The sequence below is a fragment of the Alternaria triticimaculans genome, assembly GCF_023758025.1.
Source record: "Alternaria triticimaculans strain BMP 0046 chromosome Unknown scaffold_8, whole genome shotgun sequence".
In the NCBI taxonomy this organism is placed as follows: domain Eukaryota; kingdom Fungi; phylum Ascomycota; class Dothideomycetes; order Pleosporales; family Pleosporaceae; genus Alternaria; species Alternaria triticimaculans.
The window spans coordinates 1502699-1522413 of record NW_026055965.1 but is presented as its reverse complement, the minus strand read 5'-3'; the positions used below and the strand labels follow the sequence as shown (position 1 = coordinate 1522413).

Here is a 19715-nt window from a genome sequence, read left to right as displayed (position 1 = left end):
GCTGGGCCCATGGGCAACGCAATGCCCTCCTCTCACGATCGCGATGACTTTGCCATGGCAGCCCCCGAAGCAGGTAGACCGACTTTTGATAAGCCCATGCTGCTGATTTGGTGCGGCCACACTACCGCTGCTCGACGTTGTGCGACGCCAGACCACCGTTATCGTGCCAACCACGCCTGCCCGCCCACCTCCTTCTCCTCACCTGTAGCCATCATCCACCCATATTTGATCACCCCAGATGCTCTTATCCGGCATGGCTCCACCGTTGCAAGATTCCATGTCCGTGTCCGTAACTGTGACGTAGCCATCTGTGGCGGCCCATCTAATTCTCTTCCGCATCCTTGCACAGAACAGCGGCTCCAAATCTCCACTGCCTTCTCCAGCCGCTCTCTCGCCTCGTTGATGAAGTGACGCCACAGCTCAAACACGCGTGCGTGGGTCATCCACCCATATTGACATCAGTCCGTCAGGCAATCTCAGCAAACAGGGCAACGGCACGCGGGCCACATGGGTTTTCGTCCCAACGTCTCACCACCTTTTTGCAAACCCATGTTATCATCCGTACCGCGGAAGCTAGTCTTTCCAAGCAACTGCAAGCAAGAATCGTGGTCTAGACTGCCCGACCGCATGCTCATATCGCTTGGAGGCCATGGCATCTTTCCAAGGCATCTGCTGGAAATAGCACGGCTAACCTGGCACATCGGAATTAACACCAAAACACGATCTTGGATCGGACCCTCGATGCCCAGAACCGCAATCTTGCTTTCAATCTCCATGTCCCTCTGTCGTGGAGATTAAACATTAAGCAGAGCGGCTGGGAGCCGACATGGCGAGTGGGCGTTTCAGGATTTATTGTTTTGCACCCATGTTTGCGGTGAGAAGGTTTAGCGCTGGCGTTGTCCCTTGGTCTGGTGTGGCTGGTGACGCGCCGTCGCAATGTCTGACATCGGACTTCTGCGCACAAGGAGCGGGCCGCCGGTCGACGCTCGAGGAAAAAAGTTGGTACAAGTGGAGTCTAACCGGCCAACACCACACATCACGCATGCATGCACCAACCTCACCAAAGGTAGCATAGCCCACCATCAGCGACGCAGTGTTTCATCATCATCGTTGTTCCATTATGCGCATTGCCACTCCCGCCTTCGTCTAGCTACTGTCCGGCTTTGTTCGTTATTCATACACTTCGTAAACATGCCGTATCCAACATCCTAAATCAAGCGCCGAGATGCTCTTTCTCCCGTCGCGAAGCCATGCAGATACTGCTAACGTCATGCTGCTGAGGAAAATGGAAAAGGAAATGTCGTCTGCTTGTTGCTGTGGGTATATGGGTTGTTGTCGAAGAATCATGGGCATCAGTGGGTATTCATTGCTGATGCTGTGTTGAAAGACCAATACAGATGTGCCGAAGCGATGTTCGATGATCGATGCGATGTTTCACGAAAATTCATTGAGCTCTTCACCTCATACAAGAAAAAACCCGAACAGGTCGAGAGCATACGTCGACGCCAGGTCACCTATCTTGAAGGTTTTCATGTTGATGTAGGCTGCAGGCCTGTTCGGTTTTTTTCTTGGTTGACGTGTCTCCATATACCGTCGTATCATACTGTGGTAGGCTGATCGAAAGCTGTTGCGTGAGGATGTACTCGGCGTATAGGTCTCTGCTGCTGCTGATGTTGGTGCTATGGCTGCTCCGTATGATTCTGGGCTCAGTTTGCATTTTTGTTCTTCGGAACGGGAGGTATAGTAGTCTCCTCGGTGATCCTAGTATCCAGTCTGGGCCTCGAGCTCGATCGTGAGACTAATCTCATTCGACTTGTTGCTTGCTTATCCGGGGTGGCGACATTGCCTGCGTCCGAGAGCGCCGAAGAAGAAAGAGCTGGAGTCATGGGCCCTTCAGGATGAATGCCAAGTGGACTTGGATACGTATCGATCGTCTCATGACTTTGCTTGGGAGTCTTCATATGAGCTTCGCTCAAAGCCCTGTGGCGTCCGGGACTCATCGAATCGCTGTACCCGTGTCTGCTCCAGTTGGGGCGATACAGGCGAGCCGCTTTGGGTAGACTTGAGTAAGATGCTTGCGACTGGAGAGTTGCACTCCTGTGCCGTTGGGTGGGCCGGTCTGTGGGAGTATCGTGACTTTGCTCAGGTAGCAAGAGTTCGGACGTCGCATGATCGCTGTCCATCTCTCGCATGAACTCGTCATCCTCGTCCTCAACCTTGGCTATCCGCTTCACATGTCTTACTTCAAAGTACGGTGTCTTCGGCAACTCTGGCATCGAGTTAATCGACACCGCACGTGGTCGCGGAATGTCTTGCACTGCGAAATCGATATGCGCAAAGTACTTCTCACGCATTGGGTTCCAGCTCAACGGCGCCATTTGTTCGCGGTTCCGCAACATGGACAGGTAGCTTGAGACAGCGCCGATCAGGATCAAAATCATCACGGCCACTGTCAGGAGACCTTGGATGACGATTATGATGATGCCAATAACGGTTGTAGGGATACGAGCGACACCAAACCGTGTATCAAAGGCTGCTGAAAGACCTGTAGTAGTAATCTTGCTCAAGCCGAGAAGATACACGGCCAAAACGTTCAGGCGCTGTCCTTCGAATGGTCGAAGAATGATGAAGGCGATGAAGGCAACAATCTCAACGGCAAGTAGACCGAATACCTGGACGAAGGGCTGGGTAGATGCGCCGGCAAGGAAGCATGCTCGAACGAATTCGTAGAACAGCCAAATGACGAAGAACCACCAACGAGTTTTCCTATAGCGGGAGGCGAGCCAGCCAAATCTTGTCGTGTACTGCTCGTCATCATGGATTGATGTGGTATCTGCCGTGGCATGTATTGTCCACCAAGGAACTGAACCGATGTAGACCTCGTCTTCGGAGCGCGGAATCTTGCTATTTCTGGAAATACTAAACCACGGAATGATCTTGTGTAGTCTTCGTTTGGCTATGTTCAGCCGGTCGGGCTCAGAGGCATACTTGCCAATTCGAAGTCTGGAGAAACAAGCGTAGGCGGCGATGCTGCCTATGCCAAATACTACGACGAAGAAGGCAGCACAAGCGACTGCAACAGGACCGGAAAGAGCGAGGTAGGAGAACTGGAACATGGCCAGGAATGTCAGCATGTAAAATCCGATGAAGATTGTCCGCAGGATGGTCGACAGAGCAAAGGCAAGGTAATGGCTTCGGAAAAAGGCGAGGCGGTCCTTTTTGACAACGCGTATGCTACCCAAGCCTTCGAGGACAGCTTTCAGGGAGAGTACAGAGACAACACCACATGCGATCAAGATTAAGAACCAGAGCAGTCCGGTCATGAATGCGTTGCTTGCCGGAATGTGTTCCGTCGCAAGGGTACCAGCAAATCCAGAATAGTTGCCCGGAAGTGGCAGTCCAGGCTTTACGGGCAGCCCGTAATATTTGAATCCGCTATTCACATCGACGAGATGGCGCTTGGCTAGGGCAGCTTGGAACTTCAGATCTTGAGGAATAGCGTCTCGTTTGTATATTTGGTGGATGTCGACCCCTCCTCCAAGATGAGGATTGCTTTCGCCCGTACCTGCGGCGCCGACATGCGATGTATTTCCTTTGTTCGAGCCGATAAAATCGTTGATCGTGTTCTGCATTGACTCGGAGTAGATCATACCCCCAGCCCAGGCATAGTTGCTCCAGAAGGCCACGAGGACGCTCGGCCAGTTCACTGATAACGCCCCGCTGTAGAAGATGTGGTGCCATACCGCGAAGACCACAGACACTGACAGCGAGTGGGCGTAATGCTTGCGCATGTCGACGATGTTGGATCCGTAGGCGGCTGTAGCGAAGGAGGAAACGACGGCTATGAGAGTGAATAGCCCTAGCGTTGTGCCCACTGAGCTCTTCTGCTGGAATGTGAAGCCGTTGGTGATCTGGGCCGCGAAACAGCCGATCTGTCAAGCTGTTAGCACGAATACGAATAGTAAGATGTCTGAGCACCGCGTTGGCAAAGCATAGCAAGGGAGCTACATACTAGTAATAAGTTAGCAAGATATCTTGAGAGCTATTCGTGGCGGCTACTTACCCTCGTTCTGTGTGGAGTTGGAGAACAGTCGCAGGATGGCCTGGCCTTCGAAGTCGGGAATGCTCAACGCAATCTCCGGGATCCCTGCGACGTCGTCTTGATTGATCGGTATGATGCCCGCCGCCTCGATGGGAACGCCGGCTTTGACGGGGCAAGCGCTGAGTATGTTGGCGTCGCAGGGGTTGAAGGTCAGGTCGAATCGACTCTCGCCGTACGCATAAACGCCGATATTCATCATAATGTCTTCTCTTCGGAGCCCAGTCTCGCCTTCCAGGTGAAAGATGATGGTCATGTTGTCTTTGTAGTAGGCTGCGTCGAACCGTGTAACGTTGATGGCGCTCTTGCCTAGGCAGTCGCCATAGTCGGCAGTGTAGAGAGATGGCTGTCTGTCGTCTCTGACTTGCCATTTGTCGCCATCGATGATTCCAACCACCCATGTACCGTCTTTGTCTACGTTGACGGAGCCGACCGGGGTGGTGAGCAGCAGGCCGGCTGCCAACAGAGCTTGAGTGCACCCTCGTAGATACATGTCGCCTGGACGTGTGAGAACGGATCTCAAGGTCTTGTTGTCGTTTGTAAACGTATTGTTCGGGGTGTCGGTAGAACGACCGGAGTCTGTGATTGACCGCGATACGGGAAACGAAGGTCGGGGAGAGCAAGGATAGTCGGATCAGGATGTCGGGGTGCAGATGTGTAGTGGTGCGACCAGACGCAGCATCGCAGAGGCCTAGGCAACAACAGCGAGAGAGAGGTGAAGAGTGCAAACAGGGTGGTGAGTGTGAGTTGAACCATGCAAGCATAGTCTGGCGGGTGCTGGCAGGTGCAATGAAGCAGGAGCCACTAGCCACCAGGCAAGCACGTTCCGATGTAGCAAGCGCGATCTTTTTGCATTCACAGATCGCCTAATCTGGCAATCACTTCCAGGACCTAACTGTGTACATGAATATACTCACACAGCCTCCAGTCATTTCATTGACATTGAAGTTCCGACCCGATTACATGGTCATCGCATAGGATGTAGGAGCAGCAGGTACGATGCGCTAAGCTTTTTGACCTGCGTTAGTGCCGGTCTAGCGCGCCACTATGGGAGCCGTGGTGAAGGTGCCTTTGTATGCGAGCATTCGGTACCAGAAGCATCTCTGAACGTGTCAACAAGACGTGAAATTGTGTCTGTATCCAGGCTAGTACAGGGTCCAGGTCAAGGCTAGAGAGCCGAGCTCGACGTACTCAGCTTGCGGTATGAGGTACGGGCTGGGAGAAGAGTACATAGCTCGACAAATTGCTCGATCTTTCACATACGACCATAGGACAATGAGAATTAGGCTTCCCGTCCGCTCAGCCATATACAAGCATTGTACCGGCGGATTAGTAGTTAGGTGGGTGACCACTAGCGAATCCCCGCTGTTGTATGTTTTTGTTCTTTTTGCCGTGGTCTTGAAATGTAGGCGTGGACCTCGAAGCTATCTTTTTGCTTGATGTGGTACGCGGCATGTGTAGGGTGAGGGGTCTGCTTTGTTCCTTTTTGCCCATGCAAGTGAACATCCGTCTCTTTTTGTAACATGGAGCGGTGTTTCTTGCTTGATCAGACGTGCTGCGAGCCCAGGTATCGTGACATCTCTTGTGACCTTTTTGGTCTCATCATTTCGCTATTGGGTATCTCAGCTTGCGTGTCGACTCCTAAGTATCCCATCAAGTCAGATCCCTTCCGTCCATCTCGGGCCTTCTCTTATCTTATCACTAGTACGAGGGCACTACCTTATACAAGAGGAAATCTGAACAGGCCTGCAGCCTACATCTAGACAAAATCATCTAAAATAGATGATCTAACGTCAACGTAGGCTCCAGGGTGTTCAGGTTTTTCCTTGAACGAGGTGCCACCGCAACCCCTCAGACCATGAGGCTACCTCCATTGAACGTGCCCTTGGCCTTGACACAAAGGTCCCCACCGACACTCTCCAGCGTCGCAACAATCTCCTGCTTATGTCTCGACGCGTCAATCTTCTTCGTCAAATCCTTCTGCGGCGACAACCATCCCAACCAGCTCTTTGTAGGTTCCGCTTCGGGTTCTGGCGGCGGCTCGGATTGAGGGAGGTCAGGTTTCGAGAAGGAGGCACGAAGGATGTAGAAGTCGAGGCTGTAGGTTGGTTTGGCGTAGGTTAGGCTGAGAGAGTCTGGACGGTGAACTGGTTCTATCTTAAGTGTTAGTATGAGGCCACTCTCTGAGTTACTGGAGACGGTATACACACCCACAATGCCATCTGGTCCTCTGACCATCCTCGCCATGATCTCTTCAAAGATGGTTGCGATAGCCCCACCATGCGCAACACCGGGCCACCCACTCATTCCTCCTCCTATCCAGACCACAGCCACCATCTCTTTTGTTTCGGCACTCCAGAACGCTCTTTGCACACCCAATCCTCGCGTGCCACTCATGACGCCCAATATGCCTTTCTTGCCCTCATTCTCTCTGCCAAAGTCCAGATCCAGCTCGAGCCACCCTTTGTACGCTGATATCTTCCGACTTGATCCAGGAGATGACGTTATTCCCGGTCCTGACCGAAGCGCTGTGTCGGTATGTAGGTTGTATGACTGAGAGCGCAAGGATTGCACGATTTCGAGAGCATCGATGTCGCGCCGCAGAGAGTCAAGGATGATCTCGTCTTCTCTTGAGCCGGGCTCTGGAAGACCGAGAGGCGCGGCAAAGTGGCGAGCACCTAGACCAGTTGTGATGCCGAGGGCGAGTATGCTGGCGTACCAGAAGTATGACCAGCGGATGCGAGATTGGAGGGGGAGGGGAACATCGCGATGCGCATGGTAGCTGGAGGAGCGGAAGGTTCGGCTGGCGGATTGGCAGGATTGTTTGAAAGGTGCGCGATTGAGAACGATGCGCGCTCGTGACATGCTGACCGCCGGCTGCAGGTAACAATTGCTGAGAGATCTGGGAGGCTTCGATGATGGAGATATCGCGATATGGTGGCAGGGATCACTTCACCGAGGCTGAAGGTTAGTGGCTTGGCATTGGCGAACACCTGGACTTCGCGTCCTGCCTTATCAACACCATCGTTGAGTGCGCGTCGTTTTCGGGCTGTGAACGCGACGATGCCTGCACCGCAAGCACTCTCCATATTGTCACCCTTGAGGCCTTCGCGCGTCTTGTCATGGTTCACTTCGATCAAAACACATCGCGAATAGCTGCGCTTCGCGTAGAATCTTGCGCGCCCTAGAGCATGCATGTCTTCGTTTATCCCGCGGCGTAGATTCTGATACCGCACATCCTCCCCATGCGTTAACCCTCATGGATTCCGATCCTCAACATGGACAACGTCCAACTCCTCCACCTTAACACCATGGAACATGCGAACCTGCTCTGCTTAGCCTCGAAACCTCCGCGTTGACACCCTCATAGGACGGACACCACGTACATTCATCCCTAGCAGATCTGGCGGCGCTTCTCCAAACTCGCCCATCCTAGAATCAAGCCAGACTGCACTCCCACACCTACTACAGGACCTATGCAGAACCCTCTTGACACCAAATGAATAGTCTCTCAACATGTTCTCACCGCTCTTTACTTGTAGCTGCGACCGTTCGGGGTACACGAGCAAGTAGCCGTTGCGCGTGCAGATGCTGCAGTTGCACGATACAACCTTCCACTGGGCCAGCGGCGGCGACAGTAGAACTGAGTACTGTACGCTACCGCAGTGGCAACTCGCTGCGTAGGTCTGACAATTTTGCGGGTCGAACGCTGGAAGAGGAGGTTTGGTAGGTGAGGATTCGGTCATGGTTGATGGTGTTGGTTGTGCAAAAGGTGGGGTTGGAGTATAGCTGTTGAGTAGGGTAAGTTGATCCTCAGAGTGAAGCGCAATGCTACATATACTTTGTTTGATATAGGTACGAGAAGGAGACCGGCGCGGATTTTTGTCGTTGCAAGACGGGAGCTATCGGTGGGCGAAGAGGTAGGCTAGATGGGAAGAAGTCTCCGAATCCGCTTTCCGGCGAGTATATGTCTCCGATGTCGTTGGTGTCGTTAAACATACGGAAGGATGCTACCGACGATAGCTCAATGCGGTGGTACGAACGAGTGTTATACTGCGTCATCGTCTAACACCTTTCGCCGATTCACAGCACTATGAGTTCTATAGGGGCCTCACATGGCCTACCAAAGATACCGCGTAGTAGTATAAGCTGTTGGCTATGGCGTTGACACTCTAAAGTCAAACTATACAGCTACACTAAGACTATCAGCACAAGCAAATAGCATTCTGGAAGGTTCAATTACATCGCGAGCATCAACGAGATGTTACAGCTACTCGGTTCATGGAACCACGACTACAAGAAACGACTACACTCTCAACTAACGAAATTACAGTTACATCGTCATGACCCTTTCACAAGCCCCGTCGCTCCTCGGAGTGGCTCAGCCATCCCCCGAAATCTCGTCCTACCATGCAATATATCTCGCACCACCCATTCCCAAAAAGCAAAAGCAACACGACGAAACACATTGCACCACCCACCCACATACAAATACACAAAAGACGCATGTTTCACCGCTTCCGGCATTTACGCCAGCTCAAGCGCCTCCCACTCTAGTGCTTCCCACCATTCCCAGCGATCCTGACCGATGGTAACACAAACGATCTCGTGCCACTTCACTCCGTATCGCCCATCGATTCTGGTGTGGTGTTATGCATGAGTCCACGAAGGCGGCCACGGTTTCACGAGATATGAGCGTAACAGGTGCGAGGTGGTACGGTGGAGGCAGGTGGTGGAAGTGAGGCAACGGGTTTGTGTGAGGGGTGGGCCGTGGACTCCGATTGGTGTCTTGGGTCGGAGATGATGGGTGGTGGGTGGCGGTTGAGTGAAGCGTTCAGATGCGATGTTTGGTAGGAGATTTGGGGGTATGGATACGGTAGGCTGTACAAGGAAGGTTGGGTTGGGAGGGGGGGCCTGGTTTTTGGATTGGATGGGTGACATCGGAAGAATGGAGGTGGGAGGAATGGGGTCATCAAGGGTGTCACGCGGTTGAGTTGGTGGTCTTGTCTTGAAGATGAGCGTTGTGGAAATATGAGTTACAGGTTCAATTATGAGCGAGCATTGCGTACTGCGAACACGACCGCGAAAAGTTTAAGATGAGATGGCATTCACAATGGAGTACTCCAGTCAACGTACTTTACCACCATGCCAACATGCAGCTAGCGCAACATCTTCTCGGTGCGCAAAACCCTTACCTCAAGGATACGTTCTCCTCGTATCTCAGTCTCTGCTACCTCTCTTCAAAAGTTGCCGACTTCGAGTACATATTCCTTCGCCCCTGAGAGATCAAAACTGGCGTTTGCAGAATTCATGGGAGCGTCTCGACCATCGCTTGACTTCGAAAGGCTCCAGACCAGCTGCTCCAATATCAATTCACTGGTCCAGTTCTTTCCCTGTTCTCATTCATGACAATACCACCAAAAGCTTCTTACTTCGAAAATCAGATCAAGAAGACTGCATGTCCTCCTCCCTGTAGGACTCCAAAGCAATGATCCAAGACTTCTATGTGTCCTGCTGATTGTTCCGCGAATATATGAGCACTAGCTAGCGTTGCTGAGCCAATATATAACTCCCACGCACGAAATTCCTCTCTATTCTTTATTACACCATCTTCTACCGTTCTTCTCCAAAAAGCCATCAGGGCCATGTTATGTTCTTCCTTCCCTGAAACTTCTCAAGATGGTCCCACTCAATTTGTATGTGTCCAGTCTGCAGACGAACGGACCATACTGTTTCACAGAAATATCATGCTTTCGGGATGCTTCAATCAACCTCAAAACGAACACGGCAGAGCTTCATGTCCTCGAATGAGAGAAAGACACCGCGAATGTTCATACTCAAAACCTCACGAGCGAATATCATGTCTTTGCGAGATGAAGACCACCGAAACAGGCCTACGATGAACTGATGGTTCCTCCTCTTGTCAAACAACTCCTACTAGCATGTCTCAAAATTCCGAGGAAGAGGTTTATGTTGCGAGCATCTAGTGCATATAGATACCTCTCCAACCTCGGAAGGCTTCTCCTCCCTATCCCTCCTTGTGCAGTCAACTTTACCAAAAAACGGGTTCCTAGAGTCCATGTTGCTGCTTCGTCTGCCCCGACTTCTCAAATTCATTTCGGCTTTGAAGATGTGTGCGCTCGCGCAAGCAGACCCACAGACTTCTCAAAATCCACAATATTCCTCTTCATGACCTCCCGAGGTTTCTCCTTCCAAATACCATGACAGAGGTCGTAAGAATCACGACCACTTTGTTTAATTCAACGGGATAAACATATCTAAACAAGACCCAATTGTCACGAAATTACGGTTGAATGCCTGTTGAGCAGTCTAAAGTTGGAAAAGTGTCACCAAACAGGAACACTCGATTCGCGCAATCAAAGGTCCTAGAATTCTCAAATCGCGAGTCCAGAGTTGCATGTGCCTTTCCAGTCTTGTCGTTTTACACATGAAGTTTTTATATTACATCATTAACAAACACCATCTTTGAGATCTCGATCCCAAAATCCCATAAGTTGCGAAAAGCACAAAAGCACACCCTATGACGCACTCTACACTCATGCGCATAAGCACAGTTATACATGCGCATACACCACCACATAGCTTTTGCATCGGAGGATATACGCATGGACAGTCGCTGTGATGTTGCCACCCGGCGAGCTTGTGGCGTGTGCTAGTGGAATGGCACGGTGACGGTGGAAGGGACGCTCCGACCCCGACACACCAACCTGACGGAAGCTTGAGGTTGGGCCCGTGGCGTTTACCGAGAGGGGTGTTGGTGGGAGCTTTCATGCACACTGCTGATTTTCCTTCTGGCATCTCCGCAATCGAGGCTGCGTAGTCTGGGAAGTCTTGAGGCCGAGAAAACGAAGGTTAGTGACGTAGTAATACGGAGGTTTGTACAATATAACGCATGGATTCAGAAGACGTATAATGCACGGATGGCTGAGGACTTGTTCTGGGGCAACGTCACATGTCCGGAGGTGTTGTTGAAATGAGGTAGCGTTTAGTGATCAAGTGCGAGATCAGACAGTCAGACAATGAAGTCCGTCTATTGACATATTGGCAATTCAAGATATGCACCTACTTCTGGAAGGAGGACATGTGTGCATCGAAGCATCCGAACTCCGGCTTGAGGCAGGGTAAGCTGAGTACATGTGTGATACGATGATGATAAAGACTAGCGAACAGGATGCATCTCGTAAAGACGGCCGAAGATGTACGTGATCGGTCAGAAGGAAACTCACGCATCCGGTCTGTAAGGAGAGACATAGTCTCAGTATGAGCCGCCTCTGAAGGCCCATCGGTGTACATGCCCCTGCCAAAGGGTGAGGCGCCGTGTCCGGTCAATACGGAGGCCTCATCAGCTGTCAGGGGCCCGCCATCACAGCAAACACTAGCATCTCAAGCTTCTTGCCGCCCGTGATTGTAGTTGGTCGAATGCAGAACAAAACCACAACCCGTCGATACGCTTGACAGGTGACAGACCCAACAGTTAAGCGCAGTAGTTCGAGCGAAGCCTTCAGTTGGAGTGCACACGGGAAGCGCCCTCTCTCACGACCAGTTTCGCCCCGCAGTACACACTCCCCAATCGCGTGCGAGCCGTCCCTTGGCGATCTCTACGTTCGATGCTTGACGACGAATGCATTTTGCAGTCAGGCAAGCCACACTACCATCAAGCACACCAGGCTAAGGCGGGCCAAGGATAGCCGCATCTCCCTTACTGCCGTACCAGAGATGGCTGTCAGACGGAAGTGCTTACGCTGTCAAATGGATGCACGTAGGAGCGTAAGCTGCAGTAAGCATCAGCGACAAGACTGGTAGTTGGGAGCTTGACGTCGTGTGATAGAAGGTCATCTTGTTATATCTGCATCGTTGTGTGACCTTGACATTCCAGGGAGAGATCTCGGTAATCTCATTCGAGGATCACGAGATAGCCGGTGGATCTTCTGGTGCTTTTTGACGATGATCAGACAGATGCCTTGCAGTTGGTGTATGGTGTTCAGTCCGCATCGGACGAATTACGAGTCTGAGAACCAGGACGTTTTGTTGTTGAGGGGGGGCCAGAAGATTGCAGGACGGTAAAAGCAGTCGAGAAAAAGTAAAGACAAGTGTGATTGGGCCTGACGAGAACACTTTGCATGCAGACAGGTGCTGTAGCACAAGGCCACTATGGTCTGATGTTTTCTCGTATCGCTAAGCGAGATGGGTCCCCCATTGAGTAGCACGCGCGGTAATGGGTATTGGACACGTAAAACGATTGTATCTGTATCCCTCGATAGAAGATAGAGAGTGAAACATGCTGGAGGCGGATCACCCACGATTGGCTTGGAACATGCAAAGAAAAAATGCGTAAGCATAGGAAGCAGGTTTCCGTGGTTGCGAACATCGGCCCACATCATTGGCGCTTCTCCAATTCAGAAGTTATCCACCAATGTTTACGCGCGGACAAGCGAGAATAATTGAATAGATCCTTCTTAGTGGCTGGTGCGCTCGCAACGATGGCAGGTGTACGAGAGGGCGAATCGCGTTCAATGTGCGCACGTCAGTGTTGGTTGACAGTCAAAATCGAGTCAGCGCCTGGAACATAGCATCAGTGGGTTCTTCCGTGAACAGCTTATCGTATGCTCGTTCGATTTGATGAAAGAAGCGCGCGGGCAGGGACGAGTCATGGAGGGTCTGCTCTGGCTGGACCCTCGGGGCCTGAGGACGAAAGCCTCCAACGGCAGCAGCTTAGGACAAAAGTAGGCCATGCCCCGAACAAAGGAAAACCTCGACAACGGTGTTCCCTGCGTGCATCATGGATGCGTGGCGCACCTCTAGACGGGATGGCTTTGCGGGCGCTGGGCGTCGGGCCTAGCGGACACGACCTCTGGCGCGCTCATCCAGGCAAAGCACAACGCTCCTGGGGACGATCAACGGGATCATCGATGTGGAGTGTAGATGATGGCGGCGCCACACAGACTTGTGCTTTACTGTATATCACAGACGCAGGTACAGTCGTGCAGGCCAAAGACGGCCTCAATACCCGCAGCACAGACGCGTTTCTTAACGAAACAGTCTTCTGCGGTGTTATGCTCGGGGAGATGGGGATAGAGCGCTAACGGAGAATATTGACAGCAATAGAGCGAGGTCGGGTTGAGCGAGGCCAGCTGGGCGGCTGAGGCTCCAGACGTTGAAGGATGGCCAGCTGCGATTAGCGTAGGCGGGGAACATGATGAAGACAAATCATGCTGCGATGGCACGAACTGGTAATTAGACAGGAGCGCTGTGATGGGGGGCAGCCCAAACGTGCTTTGACGCAGAGTTGCGTTGAGCACACCGTGTAGGGCAGGGTTTGGCGAGTCAAGGAGGCCTAGCGGTGCTGGGATGTGCGTAGTAGAGTTTGGGAAGGCTGCGCTGACGGCTGCAGCACGCAGGAGAAGGTGCCGAGCCCAAACACAAAGCTGTAAACTCTGATAACGTGGGGTGCATAAGATGTCATTTCAGATCACGATGAACTTGGTGCGGCCGGTCAAATATAGCCGACGTGGGCGGATATGCACATCCCCGAGTGGTAAACCTTGTACGGGATGTACGATGAGAAATCAATGAGGATGCGACAAGACGACGGCGCATGTAGTAGTCTTGGTAGGTTCAAGACACTGGAATGTGCAAGAGAGACATAGTTTACTCTTAGTGACGAGGAGAATTGATGCCGCAACTGTGCCGCACAGCGTGGGCAATGACTAAATGCGGCTCCAAACGCGGCGGCCGTGGTCGGTTCCCGACGGTTTGATGGAACAGATTGCGAGAGCGAAAGGTAATTTGATCGGATTGGGTGGTGGGGAGAGACGGTCCCAGGCGTGCGGGTGGGCGTCGTCGGTTAGAGGACCAGGACTTCCGTCCCAGGGCTGGGCCGTGACGGGGAAGGGGCACGATGTCGGCGCTAGTCGAGTCGGTGCGCTGATTAGACTTTGCAGCCCGCGAGTGACGAAGCCAAGAATGTGGGCCACGGGCACTCCGAACGCCTGAGACGCTTGTGCTGAGATCTGTAAAGTCGAACGGGCGAGATCTTAGCGCGGCCACACTGGCGGAGGTGACCGCCGCGGACGTTGATGGTCTGGACTGGTGTTTGGTAGACACGGCCGGTGCGGTGCAGGGCAAGTCTGGCGTCGCTGGTCACGCGGCGACGTACCAAGTACCGTGGGATCACAGCAGCCGGCGTCATCTAGCTGGCACCTGGGCGGAGATTGAGCTGGCAAGGCTGAGATGATGACGATGGGGTGGGGTTGGAGGGTACCGTACGCACGTATAGCGTGTCGTTTAGATCAGCGAAGCGTGCAGAACCGGTAGAGGGGATAATTTGCAGCTGGGGCGCGCTGGGATAGCCATGCCAGACGGCGATCCCGGCGGCTGCTTAGATGCTGTCGACGCATGGCTTTCTGCAACGGGGTTAGGGCGCGTGCCGTAGGTGAGGAGTGAATGCCGCATGTTTCTACTCGAGTGAGGTGCAAGCGCAATAGGAAGGCACCACCGGTCAGCTTCAGATCGCGACTGCCCTTCGCGGAGGCCTCGCTTACGGCCTGGGGTGATTGGGCAGGCGCGCCATGGATGACACGAAAATGCCCACCCCGTCACTTGGGACAAAACACGCTGAGATGAAAGGGAGCGCTTGATGCAATGTGACGGGTTTCCTTCTGCTTCCTTCTGCACCTTCTGTCGCGCAGCAGCTGTCAGCGCTCGGCATCCTGGCTCCATCGGAAGCAGACACATGGCCAGGGCTGTCCACGTTGTGACGCCTACCGCGACCCGAGACGGGGAGAAGCAGCAAGCCACCGAACCAGCCTCTCCAGTTCGCTGCGGGCGCTGAGGGCGCTGAAGGAGCCGGCCATCGGCTGCGGCTACGAGATCTCTGCTGGGCCTTGGCCCTGCACCGCAGCGCAACGGGCATGGCTTCGCAGCGGCTGCCCCAAAACAATGGTCTGTGGCATCAGCCCAACTACCACACGGCCTGGCGTGCAGACAACCGAGAGCCCGATCGACCGCGGAGTCGTCCCCAGTTCCTTGTAGCCATGTCATTCCGCCACTCCGCCAACTGGCGAAACCAGGCCGCTGGGAAAGGCTTCGACGACACAGCATCCGCCAGATGCATCGTCGACGCCTCGCGAGCACCTCCACGATGCGTCGACATCGTGCAGCAGCTGTCACGCGAAGCCGCCGGCGCCTTGTGCTTCCGCAGAGGCTGGACGCTCGACGCCGCTGCCTGCGACACACGCTGCAGCGACGGAGATTCCAAGACCCAAAAGACGGCACCAGACGCGCGCAAAATGGACCGAATATGCACTTCCACGTGGAGATCCACCCATCTAGGCAGAATGTACGACGACGGTGCGCCGGGTCTGGCGTCAGAGAGATTGAGTTGAGCAGGGTATCGAATGCTCTGCTTATTGCACCATGCCTGTTCAGATGCACACGTGCCGCAGGCAATATACCAGCACGTCTAATTTTAGCCCGACAATTCACCCTTCAGTGGCCCATGATTACACATTTCGGGGCCAACAGCAGCCTCCCGGAATGACGCCTTGACTGTCTTGATATTGCTCCGCAACTGGTCAACCGCGCCATGACCGCCTACAGGGAACGGGTGCCAGGTCGATCCGACACTCGAGCACACCTCCCACTTTTCTTTCATCCCGCCGTCGAAACACGCCCGCTTAAGCGCACGGTAGCCCATCGCTTCATCATGTGCTGCTCGCAGTCATGCTCCATCTCGGCTAGCGCTAGCCCGCTCGTTCAGAGCGCCATGTCGTCAGCTAACTCGCGGAGCGGTTGGAGCACGGTCGCAGCCTAGGTCGCCGAACTGGAATCCCTGCAGGGATAAGCACTTCCCAGCTGGCCTCTTGTCTGTTTCTCGCGAGACCATGATTGACGCTGAATGCAGCGTGATGAGGTCTGCGACGGAAGCGCTCATGTCCTACCTGCTGGATAGCGCTTCTGCTACCCACCGACCGGACTACCTCTGCGATCAGCGCTGCTAGTAACGGCGATTGGCCTCCAGCAACGGCGAGCTTGGGCAAACCAGGTAAGGGTCGTCTTTGAATGTGCTTTGTCTCTGCCCCGGCACTGTTTGGGCCAGACCATGTCCGTGCGCCCACAGGCTCTCCCAGGTCCTGTTGGCGCCAGTCCCGACGCATGTTAGAGTGCCAGTAGGCTCCTGACCCTTGGTACTTGGGAAAGACAAAAGCATTTCGTCCTTTGCCCGTCTCTTGTCGTGCCGCGAGTCTGGGTCAGGGGAGCAGCCGCATGCCTACCCAATTTCTTCCTTTTGCGCCACTACTCGTCATAGTCGACGAGGGTCGAAACAAGTGCCGGCACGGGGATGCTCCTCGTTGCCCATCAGCAAGTGTGATATGAGATAATCAGACGTCCTCAGAGCTCACGGGCCGGCGCAAGCGACTGCTCCTCCACTTTGCTGGTCCAAGCCGTCCCGCACGCCAGCAGACTCCGACAGATGGCCTGCGGACAGGGTCTGGCTACGGTGGGTGCTTTCACCCCCTGGCAATGCATTGTTGTGTGCGGCCCCATGCTCGACTAGTTCTCTAAACTGGACCTGAACGGTGTGGTTTTGTCATTCATTCGTCGCATTACTTCTGCCGTGCCTCGTTTGCGTTGCCTTATTGTGACAAAGTGCGTCTGTGGATAGCGCTCCCGCCCGCTCACCTGAGGCGTGCTCTCGAGCTAATTCTCATCTCCCATCCCGATCCAGATCCTCAAAACGCTTGGACGGACCCTATCGCCTGGTTGAGCCCTTGATATTCCTGAAGCCCCAGCGCGCCAGTCAGCCACGCGAGCCCACCTACCCTGACATCCTTAGCCCGCCATACATATACGTGAGGGCTACCGCTCTCCACTCACTCGCGGTAACAAAGCCTTTAGTCCACCAAGGTTCCAGCCATTCTCCGCCATCGCTCCTCTTAGGGCGCCAGGTCCCGAGCTTAACAAGGAGTGATCGCCGCTCCACACGCCTCAAACTCCACCACCAGCACCTCACAAGGCTCAACCTCCCCGCCAAAGGATCAGTGGGCCGTATCGTCAACGCACAGCACCACATCTTGCAATACCGCTACCCAGCACCTTGGGTCGAGTAACGGCAGAACCACCACAGCCAATCTGGAGCATTACCATCCTCCTCGGACCACAACACCAGCACCGTCATAGCAGACGACTCAGTGTCCTTAGCCCCAAACAATCGTATACACATCCCGTGTAACAGCCTCAGTAGCACCACGTCTGCGCAACCAGGAATCCGGGCCCTACCGAACAGTCCGTGTTGAACAACACCACAGTTCCACGAGTATCTGCTTTTGATCTCTTGTACGCCCTCCTCTTACGGTCTACGACGACGAGCACCACTAACACCGCGCAGTCACTGAGACTTTCTAGAGCACTTGCGGCCAGACGTGCGTTTTTCGGTATCACTGCCCGCCTGAACCAGCGCAGGTACCATTGCCAGAGCCGTTCGTTCGATTGCAGCATCTCAAAGGACGGAGCAGCGATTAGCCGTCTGACGCGACGAGAGACTAGACCCGGAGCACCATCGCGAATCCACAGACCGAGCGGGTATTTGTGTACTGGGAGGACCTTTTACAAGATCCCTTTCCCTCCACTACCTGCATATCATCTGTACCTTGTCCCTCTCCACTAGAGCCCCTACCTCTCACATTACGCCTTTGAGCTACGGATCGCTCGTTGCCCTCCGTGGATTCTCAGCCTTCACGTGGGTTGTATTGGTCCGGTGCTCACTACACCCCACCATTTGCAGCGTCACAGCTGCAATCCCTACCAAGTCCTCCTTCATCTGAAGCAGGGAGGTCATCAGGACCTACCCGGAACACAACCGCCAACGTGGCTGCTGCCGTGGCTCATCCGTCTTCCATGCATCCTGGGTCTGACCCAATGGGTGTACCTCCCAGCTTTGCAACGCGGAGGCCACACGCCCAGCAACTGGGCAGCTTTGAGCTACCACCACCACCCATGCACAAATATCCCTTCACCAACACCGTCACCACATCTCAGTCATCACAGGCTCCGACTACCATAGCCAGCGTTGGCAATCTTCTGACTCCGCCAAATACACACCACAGTGATGTGATAGGCTCATCAGGAGTCTCTACAAGCAGCGCACAGTACTCCACAGCAATGGCATACTCCAACGGGCAGCAGTACATCTACTCCCCACCAGCGCAGGGATCGGCTGCGCACTACGGGTACCCGGCTGCACATCATCAACAGCAGAACCAATACGGCCAAGCCCGTGGAGGTATGTTTGCTCCACCGCGCAGCGAAGGTCAGCTTGGACGACAAGACTCACTGGGCAAAGGGCTGAATCCGCCACCATATGAGATGAACCAGCAACTTCCACCTTTTACGCCTTCGTCCAACGGAGCGAGCATGCCCTCGATATCCACACAACAACATCACCAACAACATCAACATCAACAACCTCAGCATCAACATCAGCAACACCACCACCAACAGATGATGAGCGCACAAACACCAGTCTCTTCTTCGGCACCACAGCAATCGCCTGCCCTTAGCCAGGACTCCTTCAGGCCACCACAGCCACCGACTCCAACATATAGCTACCACACAGCCAGCACTCCCCAGCATTCCAACTTCCCCTACTCTACTGGCCCATCTCCCACATTAAGCCAGCAACAGAGCCCCATCAGCGCTGGTGGATCCATGCATCGGATGTCACCCGCCGTATCCCAAGGCTCCATCCCCTCGATACCCTCCAACAACCCTGCACAATCACCCTACCAATATCAACAAAGGCCACCACTGCAATACCCCGGTAGCCAAGCACCCGTCTTCTCCAACGTTCAGAACCCCAACGGTGGACTGGCACTTGTCGGAGGCCACCCTGCGATGATGCCAGGATTCAACAGCGGTCACGCAGCAGCCATGCCTCATTTCATGGGCCACCCACAACACCAACAGCCTGCTGCTAACGACCGGCCGTTCAAGTGCGATCAGTGCCCCCAGAGCTTCAACAGGAACCACGACCTGAAGAGGCATAAGAGGATCCATCTTGCCGTCAAGCCTTTCCCTTGCAATCACTGCGACAAGAGCTTCTCCCGGAAGGATGCGCTCAAGGTATGTTTTGTCACTATAATGAATACCGAGCGAATAAATACTAACGGATCGACAGCGACACATACTCGTCAAGGGATGTGGAAAAGCCACCGCAGACGACAACACCAAACGCGAAACCCCGTCGCCCAAAATCGAGGACTCGAAGCACTGATCGCCGAACCTCCGCCGTCCATCGCCCTTCTTACTCGATGGAGAGTCCTCGGCCTCTCCTACTTTCACTTCTACTTCTCTTGTATTACTTATTCACCTCCTCCTATACGCTGTCCTATATCCCTCTCGCGCACTTCGCCTGCGCTAAAGGCATCGTTCCGGTTACGATTTATGCATGTTTTATCACGTCTGCTTATTTATTATTTCTGAACTGGACTACCCTGGGAAACGAACGAACGGAAAGGGGAGTTACGGGACATATTTTTACGTTCGGACGGATCGCGAATACCTTTTACTTGTTGTTTTATCGCGCTGTGTATGTATG

General features: G+C 53.7%; 3 protein-coding genes across 3 annotated transcripts; 1 reads left to right on the top strand and 2 right to left on the bottom strand.

Moving 5' to 3' along the window:
* Nucleotides 1-1824: 1824 nt before the first annotated feature.
* J4E78_006421 (uncharacterized protein) lies at nt 1825-4592 on the bottom strand (the record flags this gene model as incomplete). The annotated part of the gene is made up of 4 exons (XM_049367033.1): nt 1825-1876; nt 1924-3932; nt 3979-4004; nt 4064-4592. The coding sequence occupies 4 exons, from the start codon at nt 4590-4592 to the stop codon at nt 1825-1827; spliced, it is 2616 nt and encodes an 871-aa protein (XP_049221739.1).
* Nucleotides 4593-5950: 1358 nt separating this feature from the next.
* On the bottom strand, nt 5951-7124 carry J4E78_006420 (uncharacterized protein; the record flags this gene model as incomplete). The annotated part of the gene is made up of 2 exons (XM_049367032.1): nt 5951-7001; nt 7120-7124. The coding sequence occupies 2 exons, from the start codon at nt 7122-7124 to the stop codon at nt 5951-5953; spliced, it is 1056 nt and encodes a 351-aa protein (XP_049221738.1).
* Nucleotides 7125-18280: 11156 nt separating this feature from the next.
* On the top strand, nt 18281-19391 carry J4E78_006419 (uncharacterized protein; the record flags this gene model as incomplete). Its single annotated transcript, XM_049367031.1, has 2 exons — nt 18281-19240; nt 19296-19391. The coding sequence occupies 2 exons, from the start codon at nt 18281-18283 to the stop codon at nt 19389-19391; spliced, it is 1056 nt and encodes a 351-aa protein (XP_049221737.1).
* Nucleotides 19392-19715: the final 324 nt, after the last annotated feature.